The sequence below is a fragment of the Salvia splendens genome, chromosome 6 (assembly GCF_004379255.2).
Source record: "Salvia splendens isolate huo1 chromosome 6, SspV2, whole genome shotgun sequence".
NCBI classification, from domain to species: Eukaryota; Viridiplantae; Streptophyta; class Magnoliopsida; order Lamiales; family Lamiaceae; genus Salvia; species Salvia splendens.
The window spans coordinates 16,656,156-16,668,628 of record NC_056037.1 but is presented as its reverse complement, the minus strand read 5'-3'; the positions used below and the strand labels follow the sequence as shown (position 1 = coordinate 16,668,628).

Genomic DNA, 12,473 nt, shown 5'->3' with positions numbered 1-12,473 from the left:
GATCAGTTCGGCCTTGCTGCCTTGGACAAGTAGCATTTCTGCACATTTTAACACTTGTTTGCGCGATAAACCGATCAAGTAGTATATGTTTTACCCCCAAAACCGATGCATGAAATGAGCCTTATCATAATTATCTTCTAAAACTTAAAAATCAAAGAAATACCAACACCTCTATAAGTAAACCAATGTAATACCCAGATAAAATGTTTCCCACTTCCTCAGTTTATAAGTAATACACTGTGTTCCCTTTGTTAACCATTTAAAGAACAAATATTGACTCGGTGCGAGTTTTAAGAAATTGCTTGAATTTACGAAGAAAAGTAAATGGATAAAATTAATGAAATGTAAGACCCATTTTAATACTATTAGTTTTATAATGGACTTTGAAAGTATAAAGTTAATGGAATATGGAGTTCGCATACTAATAGAAAAAAAAGTAAATGATTCTTTAAATGGTGAACAATTAAAAATGGCAAAATTACTATGATAGACACAAAGAGTAATACGTAGATAAAATGTTTCCCACCTCATCACTTATTTAAATCCATTTTCATTGTTTTCCCTAAGTCTGCAATGCATGGTGGATAACACCCAAAATCCCTTTTCATAGAAACAGTTTCGAGTAGGTGTAGTTTTTCGATTCAACTCTTACCGCTACACTCATAATATTAGTTGCAAAAAGTGGGAAACATATAAATTAATTGATTAAGCAGATTATGTGTTATTTGCCTCAACGACAAACAAAAATGCCTTTAAATGGTATGGAATAGTTTCATGATGTCAAGCTTTCCTCCTATGCTTAATAAAAATGGTATGCTTGAATTCTATAAAGTAAGTAGATATGTGTGGACACACAGCCTTTAAATGACATATTTATATGCTAAAATATTATGCACGTAACCCTTGTAAAACCTTCCACTCCACTTAATTTAGAGGCTTCACTTAATCACACGTTTTTAGCTTTTAATCAAATGTTTAAACGACCTTTATTCATACATTTTTAATTTAATTAATCTTGTAAATTTCTCCAAGTTTAAATGACATAGTAAAACCTCCCACTCACTCCACTTAATTACATGTTTTTAGCTTTTAATCAAACGTTTAAATGACCTTTTATTATACATTTTTAATTTAATATAATTATTAAATTAAATGGCAATCTTGTAAGCTTTTAATCAAACGCTTAAATAGCCTTTAATTATACATTTTTAATTTAATATAATTTTTTAAATTAAATGACAATCTTGTAAATTTCTCCAAAACCCCTTTTTATATATCGTATCGATTTGTTTACGAAAATAGTCACAAAACTTTGTAATTTAAACAAAATATTATCTCAATAAAATATTACTACATTGACTACAAATTTGAATCTACACCAAAATTTTGTTATATCGAATCATGATTCATGAACTCTTTTTTTTATCCTTTCCATTTTATTCACTCTTTTTTTTCCTACTAAAACGGGTAAGAGCATTAGTAGTGGCGGACATCACCGCAGAATTCCCACGGGCATACGGGAATTCTGTGGCGGACGCACAGATACGGAATTCCGTCGAGGAATTCGTAGTTCCGCGGAATTCCGCGGGGAATTCCGTGCGGACATCCGCCATTGCGTTGACTCCCACGGACGTCCACTCAGAATTCCCGTTTATTGTGGGAAGTCCGAATTCCGCGGAGAATTCCGCCACTGTGCAGTGGGAAGTCCGTATGACATGACTGTGCACTGAGAAGTCCGTATGACGTGACATGAGGTGTTTTTGAGAATTCTGTGGGGAATTCCGCCGGGAGCTCCGCGCCATTGCTGAGTATACAATCAACAATTTTTGAAAAACGGGAAAGAGCATTAAAGATGTTGCTAAATTCAATCAGCATTTCAAATTTGTAAAGCTCTCTGAATCCAGTAAGGTTGTTCCATCTAAATCTCCAGTTTTAGCAAATTTCCTTCTTCGCACCAATTGATTTGATATGGAGTTCCGAAATCGCAAATCCGCCATGGATCGAGCTGCCATGGACCGAGTTCTCAAAGCCGCCCGCTCTTCCGGTTCCCTCAACCTCTCAAACCGCTCTCTCAAGTCAGTCCTCGATTTACGCATTTCCAATTTTCGTTTTCGATCTCACTGCATTTTGTTGCCTAATCCAATCGATTCCCCCCGCATTTTGTGTGCCGTGGTTTCTGATTACAGAGAAGTACCGGATGAGGTTTACAAAATTTTGGATGCGGTCGGTGGAGATGAGAAGTGGTGGGAGGTACTGTACTAACCGCTCGTGGATTTGCACATTCTTCCATTGTTCGCGGCGTGATTTATTGGTGTTGTGGTGTGCTTGCAGACTGTGGAGCTCCAGAAGCTTATTCTAGCTCATAATGAAATTGAATTACTGAAGGAAGATTTGAGGAATTTGACCTCGCTAGTGGTGCTGAATCTAAGTCATAACAAGCTTACGCAGCTCCCTGCAGCTATTGGAGAGTATGTTTTTTTTACTCTTTTTAAATATGCAACTATTTCGAATCAATCCACGCTTGAGCTGAGAACAAAACTTGGTCTTGATTGCTAGGCTTCAGATGCTTAAGACAATAGATTTGACGTCTAATTTGCTAGTGGTAATACCTGAAGAAATCGGATCAGTTGCTTCGCTGGTGAAGTATGTGTTTGTGTTCTAAGTTTTTCCTCGTCTCCTTACCTTGTATAATAATTTTTTTTAGTGTTTTCCGGCCAATATAACAACCATAACTTTTTTCTCTAGCATTTTCCCTGCTTTCCATCTTTGTCACATATGTGAACCCTGTAATAATACGAAACTGTTCTCACATGAACTTGATCATGTTTTCAAACTAGTGATTTGTGAATTCTATGGCACCGTGCTTGATGCATACTATACTATGCAGGTTTGATTGTTCGAATAACCTACTTAGCTCTCTTCCCAGTTCCCTTGGGCGATGTACATATTTGTCAGAATTGAAGGTGAGTATTTTTTATGCATGCTGTTTTTGTACACATGTACTCGGTATTACGATGTTTCTTCTTCTGGACATTAAATGATGTCTGCTAGCTTTTATAAGGCAAGATCAAGCTTTAAATTTATCTGATATCGCAACTGTCAATGCTCGTGAGCCAATCTGGAATATTTTCATTCCATCTGCCACTAATCTTTACTGTAACTGATCACCTATTATCATGTTACTAGCACTAACTTCGAAGGATTTTGGCTAGATTGAAGAAATTGGTCTCTTATATCTTTAAATATCCAACTGTGAGGTCCCACTAATTGTGTTGACATATTAAGCCCACAGACTGCAGTTTGATGTTGCTTCTGATGCCCTTAATATTTGAATAACTCCAATTTGGTATGGGATTTTGTTATTGCTTTTCTATGTTACCATAGGCACCTAGTGTTGTTACATTTTCGGATGACCAACTTGTTTAACGTCTGAGATACGTGTCTACGTGTAGTTAAGGATGACCTTCCCACTCTCAGCACCTTCACTAGCTTCCCGCTGTCACTATATCCCTATCAACTCAAGAAATTTAGTTTTTTTACAAATCTTGGTCATTTCCTGATGTCATTTGCTTTTGTATTTTTGGTTATCCTCTCAAAAGGCATCAAACAATATCATTTCCAGCTTACCGGATGAGCTAGCGAATTGTTCAAAATTAACAAAGTTGGATGTAGAGGTACAGAGAGCAACGCCCAGATTATTTCATTTGTCAATTAAGATTAGTAACTCTTGATGTTATGTTATTAATCTGTTTGGCAGGGAAATAAGCTAGAATCGCTGTCACATAAATTGATTGCATCATGCCCTATGCTTATGGAACTTAATGCATGTAATATCTTGTGCTCAAAGTCTCAAACTTAGCTGTTATCTAGTTTCTTGCCGTCCATTAGAGTACACTGAAGGTTTTCTATTTTTTACTTCATAAAGCTAAAAATCTACTCACTAGCCTACCGGAGAGTATTGGATGCCTTGCACGTGTAATTAGGCTGGACCTTCACCAAAATAGTGAGCAATTTTTATTTCACTATTGTCTATTGTTTTTGCTTTCTTATTATCATGATATTATCTGAATTCTAGTTGTCATGCTAATGTGTATTTATGCTTCTATATTCTGCAGGAATTTCATCGATCCCATCATCGATAAAGGGATGCTCATCCCTTGTAGAGTTATATTTGGGGTTGGTTCAATTGCTAGTCACATACATGATTCGATTGGTATTCAAGGCTATCCCTTGGCTGCAGTTTGTATTTAAATATAATCTATCATCTTTTGTCTTGGCTTTGTGTCTTATTATAGGAACAATGCACTGTCTTCATTACCTGTGGAAATCGGATCATTGACTCAGCTGGGGACATTTGATCTGCAGTCAAACCTGGTAGTTACCCAAACTTCCAATTAAAGTTTCTGAAGCATAAATTTCTATGAAATCTCAGATATGATCCTATATTACTGCTTGATTGGGTTTAATCAGATTATTAGCTTTTTTTTATCTTGCAAATGTCAAATATTAAGTTTATTTACTTGTCCAGTTGCTGTCATTGTCTCTTTTTTGTATGCAGTTGAAAGAATATCCTGTGGAGGCTTGCAGTTTGCACCTCTGTGTTCTTGACCTGTCAAATAATTCACTGTCTGGTTTGCCTTCTGAGATTGGTAAGATTTTGTTGTTCTCTTGCATCCCCATATGTTGTGTACTTGCAAATGTTGGTTACATTTTTATTTTATCTGTGGATCTGTCTGAGGATGACATCTGCTACTTCTGGTTAGTATGATAAATATTCACTAAGACACATATAACCTTGGAAGAGTTAGAAAACTACAGAATGCAGCTCAACCATGACAACTAGTAATTTAATATTTTCCAGCTATTATATTACTAGGTGTCTCTTATCCCTTCACTTTCATGTTGGGTACTGTCTTTCAAGTGGGTTGTGAAAGGCCATGTGGAAGAAAAGTGTGGTAGTTTTGATGAAGGGGCAATCAATGAAAATATTTTTGATGGGGGAGTTATTAGTGATTTGACAGAATATTTTATGTGTTTTTAAATTTTTTTTTTCCTGACCTAGCTTAGCTGAATCACATACTGTACTTGATTTTAAAGTATTCTTATACAAGTGTTTGTTGGGAACCATGTAAATATCTTTCACGGTCTCAGATCAGATCAGTTATACATGCTTACATGCATCTGATGCATATGATCTAACATGAGCTATGGTGTCAAATCTAGGCTTGATGACAACACTGCGGAAACTTTTACTTGCTGGTAATCCACTGCGAACACTTCGGAGGTCAGACCCACTTCTGTTCTGATTTAGTCCTATTGGTTTAGGTTTTGTCTAAAAAACTTATTCTCATTCAGCTCATTGGTGAATGGATCTACGACCACTCTGTTGAAGTATCTTCGAAGTAGGCTCCCAAAAGATGAAGGTGAAGTTTGTTCGTGATATTTTCTGCGACCATATGTATTTTGCATGACTAGAACTATACAAATGGACACCCACACAACAGAACCCTTTGCCATGTATCTAATAGATTTCATAGCTGGACACAGAGATTGTTAAAAGAAAGGAAGCAAATGGAGATGGATGGTAATGGTTGAACTCAAATGAATGGAATATGGAATAGATATTAATAAACAATCCTCGTACGAGGCCCTATGGTAAATTATTGTCCTTGAACTAAACTCAAGATCCAACATCCCTCTCAAACCTCAAGGGACTTATTTACAGGACTCTGAATATACTAGGTAAATAAAGATAATATTAAAAGGTAGACTTTAGGCCCACATTTTAAGATAGACTTCTAGAATTCTAACAATTAAATATAGACTTGTAGACTTCCAGCTCTTGATGCGTAGCAGAGATACAGATCCACAAATTATGAATGATTCCTAAATTCAAATTCTGTATGCTGCAACCTGGCCTATTTATGTCTGACTTACATCATTTTTGTGTGTAGAGTCTGCATCAACTTCAGCTGCGAAACAGGATCCTTTTGCAATGGCTGCTCAGTCATCTCTGATTTCAAAGGTAATCTCCATGAAGTATAGGTGATGATATCCAAATTGATAGTATTTTGTTCTGTTATATGCAAGCATCAGGATATATTTAATGCGCTGTTGGACTTTCTAAAATTGTGGTTATTCTGGTAATTGAGATCAATGATTTGCAACATTATTACTTTTCAGGAACTCTCATTAGCTGGGCTAAGTTTGAGTGCTGTGCCATCAGAAATATTGAAGTCAAGCGATATTACTAAAGTCAATCTCACAGGGAATTCAATAGAAGAGTTACCCTTGGAGCTTGGATCTTGTGTCTCTATTGAGGTAAAGGTTAGATAGATTATATTCTTTCGCACATAAAGACTACCTCAGTGGATGAAAAAGAAAAAAATAGCATCTTCTCTAAGTTGCGACACACTGACACCCCATTTGGGAATTATTCTTCTTAAGTCTTATTTTACGTCTATATTGGTTTGTAGATGTGATGACTAGACATGTAGGATGTGCTACACTGCTAATACTGGAGTATATTGACCAAACACATTGTTTTTACAGGCTCTGATTCTGACTAAGAACAAGATCAAAGAGTGGCCTACCGCTGTGTTGTCTTCTCTTCCTAAACTTTTGTGCTTGAAACTGGATGGTAATCCACTAAAAAAGGTAAAAACGATTTTGTACAGATTCTCTACGGTTCCATAATTTTGTGTTGGTTTTGTTCATTATGCTTCGACTCGCCTTTTCTGGAGGGTTGTTTTATGTCAAAGACAGTCCTTTTTATAAGACACACTAAATTTGGTCAATCTTGGCATGTTAAATCCACTTTAGCTTAAATACTCATACTTCAACATTTTAAAGTTAAAATTACCAATGGCGACTTCAGCCAATAAATGTCATTCGTGGTTCTTCATCCTTGGTATTGTTTTGTCCATATTGTTGATGAATTGGTTAATTAGGATAAGTCTAGGACTAAATGAATTAAAGATGCCTTGAAGGGGCGTGTGATAGGTCATAATTTTCAACTTACTAAACTAGAGGTCTTCAGAGTAGGTTAGTAGCTTCTATCGGTCTGTCATTTTTCTCCTTGTTTTCTGCACGTAGGTTTCCCAAATGTAAAAGAAGCTGGGGTAGGAGCAACCATTTCCTATCATGATTTTCTTGTGTAACCTTTTATGTTATTACATAACTCCTTACTTCATTAGACGCATTTATTTATCATGATCCCTTACTTTTTGTTGAACAGATCCCCTCAGACGGCTTTCGAGCAGTATCCAAAATCCGGATTCTGGATCTAAGTGGTGCTGCTGGTGCACTTCCAGAAGACCCAGCATTTTCTAGCTTACCGGAGCTGGAGGAGCTTTACCTGAGGTTTGTTATAAAGATCGGTTCCACAAATTCCTTCTTCTGAATGTCAAAAATTGTTGGCACTTACCACATGATGGGGCAGGCGGATGCAGATACCAGCTTTTCCTTTGGAAATAATGACTTTACAGAAGTTACATATACTGGACATGAGCCAGAATTCACTTCAATCAATTCCAGAGGTGCTCTCCCTCTCACTCAACCACACACACACACACACACATAAAATTTATAAGGTTGAAAATTATAGATATCGTTGCAAATTAGTTGTCCATTTCCGTGTGAATATTTTATTTGATTCATTAGATCTCTCCCTTATCAAATATGAACTGAATGATGATGGTCCCATTTGGTATCATTTAGATGTTGAATGATTCTTGCAAACTTGTCAGGGAAATTCGGGCCTGTTGTAGTAAGCATGCAATGACTGTGCGTCTAGAGCGCACATTTGAGCTAGTAGAGCCAATTAATAATGAAATGAGAATTTTTAAAGGGCAATGAAGTGATTATTCTGAGGGTAATCTTTTATTGATGTAGTAAATGGAAATAGAATGTAAAAATATCAAGAAAATAACATGACATTGGGATCCCTCCCTTGACCCATGGATTTCCCGTCAGACCTAACCGCCAGCCAGTCATGAAGTCCAACTAAATTCGGTCCATGAACCAAACATCTATGATATACTTTACTAATAAGTAATACTAAGAACAAAATCTTTTCTTAAAATAAGCTAATAAAATCATAACAATATTTTTTTGGGCAAAATGTCGATTTTGTTCCATCGTTTGGGGCATTTACCCGACAATATCTCACCGTTTACATAATTACCATTTAGTAGCCATTGGTTCATTATTAGGAATAAAAATGTCTGCAAAAAGTTTTTGGTGATCAAAATATCGACGTAACAACCGAAATTACACGTCGATTTGGTAACCAATGTGTAATTTTGGGCAATCAACGTGTAATTTGGTTTATTGGCATGTAATTTCAGATGTTATGTTGATATTTCGATCGCCAATATTTTTTTGCGTAACATTTTATTCCAAAAAATTAAACGGTGAGTGTTAAATGGTAATTACCTAAACGGTGAGACTTTTTCGGGTAAAAGCCCCAAACAATGGGACAAAATTGCCCTTTACCCTATTTTTTAAAAAGCATCACAATATATAAACCAATCAAATGATTCAATTGATCTTCTTTCCTTTCTTAGGTTATAAATGAATGATTTTATTGCTATATAAAAATATTCCTATTCTATCAATTACTCTATCTAGGATATTGGTTGATGTTTTACATTACGCCTCATTCAATGTAAATGAAAACAATTATAAAGAAATCTCAATTGTTAAGGCATAATTACATCTGATACATGACTCTAACATGCATTTTAGGTTTGCACACGGCTTCAGAAAATTGCTGCACCATAAGCACAACCTTTATAATTTTTGCAACTACAACACTATCTTCAAATTGGGTAAAGTTAAAACTGACGTGGTTGTTGAAAAAATACACTTGAACCCTATTAACAAACAAAACTATCATGAAAACTCAATTTTTAACTATGTATGAAGCACTTTTACCTCCATTTCAGAAAAAAAGGAAGGAGAAGAAGCTCTTTTTACCTAATACCTAGTCATCTGTGATAATTCAGAAATCCTAAAAAATATAACTTTTAGAACTCTTTGCTAATAACAGTATAACACAAGCTAAAATAAGGTCTGCACAGAAGGGATCTGATTTACAAATTACAGTTCTTCCCAGCTGTTGTATACTGTTGAGAAAACTGAAGCAATAAAGTGCCATTAGTCTTTAATTTAGGATTTCATTCTCAGTTTGAAAATCTAATAACCTTTTAGCTGTTACGGTACTATAGTATTACAGGATATGGCTAAAGCCATTATGTTGATGCAGCACACATTTTCAAGTCTTTTACAATTTTCTTTCCTGTTATAGTTTGGGCTATCACTTCTTATTTTTGTAATCTTAGTCTCTTCTTTGGTGTAATTATTGCTATATGTTAATTGAATTAATGGCTAACATCACTAGTCACAAATATTTGTCATACGGGAAATAATACTTTCTTATTATAGCTCGATCTACCTATTTTCAATAGAAACCTATACAGTTTTAAGTGTTATTGAGTCCATTCAGTCATACTAACTGCATCTTCCATTTTTTTACAGAGCATCAAGGATCTTTCTTCTCTTATAGAGCTTAACCTATCAGACAACAATATTTCTTCTCTTCCACCAAATTTGGTTGGTTCAGAATTTTCTTCTTTGATCCTATTTTACTGTTCTGTGTTTCCCATCCATTCCTCAGTAACTATCTTTGTCATTATATGCAGGGTTTGCTTGAACCCAGTCTGCAGGTCTTAAAAGTTGATGGAAACCCATTGAGAAGGTACATCACATCTTGTTAAATAACAGAAAAATAAGTGAAGCATTTGGCTTGATAACTTTAACATTTTTAAAGCATTTCTCACAAGCTTGAAGACATTAGACAGCACAGAATGCCCATTTGAATAATGTCTGGTCTCATCTGCTTGTGCAGTATCCGAAGGCCAATTTTGGACCGAGGAACAAAAGCAATCCTGAACTATTTGAAAGATAGAATTGTCCCGCAGTAAAAGGTTTGTATTTCATCGACTACAGCCGCGAACTTGAGGTTCCTGCAGAGTTCCATAAACTCTGAAAATCCTTCTACTGTTTCAATTGTTTGTTTGTTGGTTTGTTGGTGTGTGTTTTTTATGTATATTTACTGTTGTCTGTTGTATCAAAGCATTCTGTTAAGCTGGAATCGTGTCCTGGTTAAGGTTCAAACTTGCAGTTTCGAGCTCCTAAAATTGTTGTTGTAATGTAGTAGTATTAGTGTTATTCACATTCCTACTTGGACACTCTGTGAGTCAAGTATGATTCGAGGGGCTCAAGTTCGTAAAATTTGTGCTATAACAGAGCCACTGTTTTTTATATATAATTCAGGTTTTGATCCTTGAAGTCTTCAATACCGGAGGGGCACCAATTATTATTGAAAATTGATTTATTTAGAAAAGTTTTTACTACTCCCTTCGTTCTACTGCGGTAGAGTCATTTCATTTCCTGAATTCGTTTTAGAAAAATAATTATAAATAGTTAAAATAGAGAAAAAGCAAAGTAAAAAAGAATACTATAGATAATATTTTTAGTTATATTATTCACGTTTTACTACTCTCTCCGTCCCATAAAAATAAGTGTACTTTCCATTTTTGTCCGTCCCATAAAAATTTGTGCATTCAATTTATGGAAAGTTATATCAATTAAATAATATAGGTCTCACTATCTACTAACACTACTTTAACTACCATTCTCATCTCCTTTCTTACTTTACTATACCTTTCTCCTCATCTCTCTTACTTTACCAATTTTGTCTTAATTCCCATGCCATATCCAATGCCCATATTTTTATGGCACGATTATTACTCCATTTATCTTATAAAAGATGTCTCATTTTTCTTTTTAGTTTGTCCTACTAAAGATGTCACATTTTCATTTTTAGAAAAAATTCTATCTCACAATAATATAAAATATTAAACTCCCACCGTCCCAAGATAAGCGAAACATTTCTTTCTTGCACGGGATTTAAAGAATTGGTATTTAAAGAGTTAAAATAGAAAGAGTAAAGTATGTGAGAGAGAAAAGTAGAGAAACAAAAAGAGGGAATAAAGTAGGTGGAGAATAAATTAATGGAGATGGGTTTTTGCTAAAAAGGTAAATGACCCACTTATAGTGGGACATACCAAATATGAATATGACTCGTTTATCTTGGGACGGAGGGAGTATGTTCTCTTTCCACCTAACAGGCTAACACACAAAATAAAACCTCCTAAAATCTCGTGTCATCCCACAAGTGTGACATCTTTTGCGGGACAAAGGGAATATCATTTGAATGCGGAAAATGAAATGACTCTATTACTATGGAACAAATGGACTATATTTTACCTCTTCTTGTTAAGAATAAACCGGCTTCTTGATTTTCGACCTTAGAAAACTGTTATCTTCACCTTAACCTTGTCATTTAGCCCACCAACAGTGCAATAAGATGAAAGTGGATTATACCTGAAACTTTAAAATTTAAATTTTTTAAATTTAACAGGAAAAGGTTAAAAATTTCACAAAATTTTCATATTCCCTCTTTCCCATAGAAATAAGGACATTTTCATTTCGAGATGTCCCATAAAAATATCTTTTATTTTATTTTTGGTAACTTCCTTCTAAAGTAAGTCTTATTCTTCACTAACAATACTATAATTATTGTTTTATCTTTCTAATATTTTACTAATTGTGCGTTAATTCTCGTGTCATTCCAAATGTCAATATTTTTATGGGATAGTGGGAGTATTAAGCAATGAAATATACCTGCTTTTTAAGATTTGCGTTGTGAAAGTTAAATAATGGAGAAACAAGAAGAAAGACTTCATGGATGAAGAGTAAAGTGAAGAGTGAAGAAGCATGCTCATGCATGGGATAAAATGGACGTGGAGTTTGGTTGCTGTGAATCATGCGAGTGCTGACTCACCACCTAGTCAGCATCGGGTTGGTTAGGAAGTTTGTTAGAAGTTAGTTACTCCACCAAAAATATCTTGCGTTAGTATAAATAGCTAGCTTGAGAGCTTTTGTATTTTGATTGAAGTTTCATGAATAAAATCTCCCTTTCTCTCAATCCTTGTTATCAAATGGATCGTATGAATCCAGTTTTATGAATTTCACATGGTATCAGAGCACATTCAAACAAATTGCTTCTTCTTCTTCTTCTTCTTCTTCTTCTTCTTCTTCTTCTTCTTCTTCTTCTTCTTCTTCTTCTTCTCTGCGATGGCTCGCAATCCTCGTGGTGTTAATGCGGCTCCAATTCCTCTGATGGAAGATAGCTCGAGTCCGTATTATCTTCATCCAAGTGATAATCCAAGCTTTCAGCTGGTTCCTCACGTTCTAACTGGCTCCAATTACATCAATTGGAGCAGAGCCATTACCACGACACTTTTGGCGAAGAATAAGCTTGCTTTCATCAATGGCACTCCTCTTTGGCCGGCCGATGATGATCTATTGTTTCCGGCGTGGCTTCGATGCAATAGTATGGTTGT

The 12,473-nt window shown here is 35.3% G+C and overlaps 1 protein-coding gene across 2 annotated transcripts; it reads left to right on the top strand.

Moving 5' to 3' along the window:
- Positions 1-1,816: 1,816 nt before the first annotated feature.
- On the top strand, positions 1,817-10,347 carry LOC121806984 (plant intracellular Ras-group-related LRR protein 6-like). 2 transcript variants are annotated; one of them, XM_042207165.1, is made up of 21 exons: positions 1,817-2,075; positions 2,187-2,250; positions 2,332-2,468; positions 2,557-2,643; positions 2,888-2,963; positions 3,600-3,674; positions 3,758-3,827; positions 3,926-4,003; positions 4,116-4,176; positions 4,296-4,374; positions 4,559-4,649; positions 5,224-5,284; positions 5,356-5,423; positions 5,955-6,025; positions 6,184-6,321; positions 6,553-6,657; positions 7,238-7,362; positions 7,442-7,538; positions 9,541-9,615; positions 9,705-9,760; positions 9,911-10,347. In XM_042207165.1, the coding sequence occupies exons 1-21, from the start codon at positions 1,969-1,971 to the stop codon at positions 9,984-9,986; spliced, it is 1,797 nt and encodes a 598-aa protein (XP_042063099.1). In that variant the 5' UTR covers positions 1,817-1,968; the 3' UTR covers positions 9,987-10,347. The 2 variants fall into 2 exon arrangements, with proteins under 2 accessions (XP_042063099.1, XP_042063100.1); XM_042207166.1 differs by lacking the exon at positions 2,557-2,643 and having other exon boundaries at positions 1,819-2,075.
- The last annotated feature ends 2,126 nt before the right edge of the window (positions 10,348-12,473 follow it).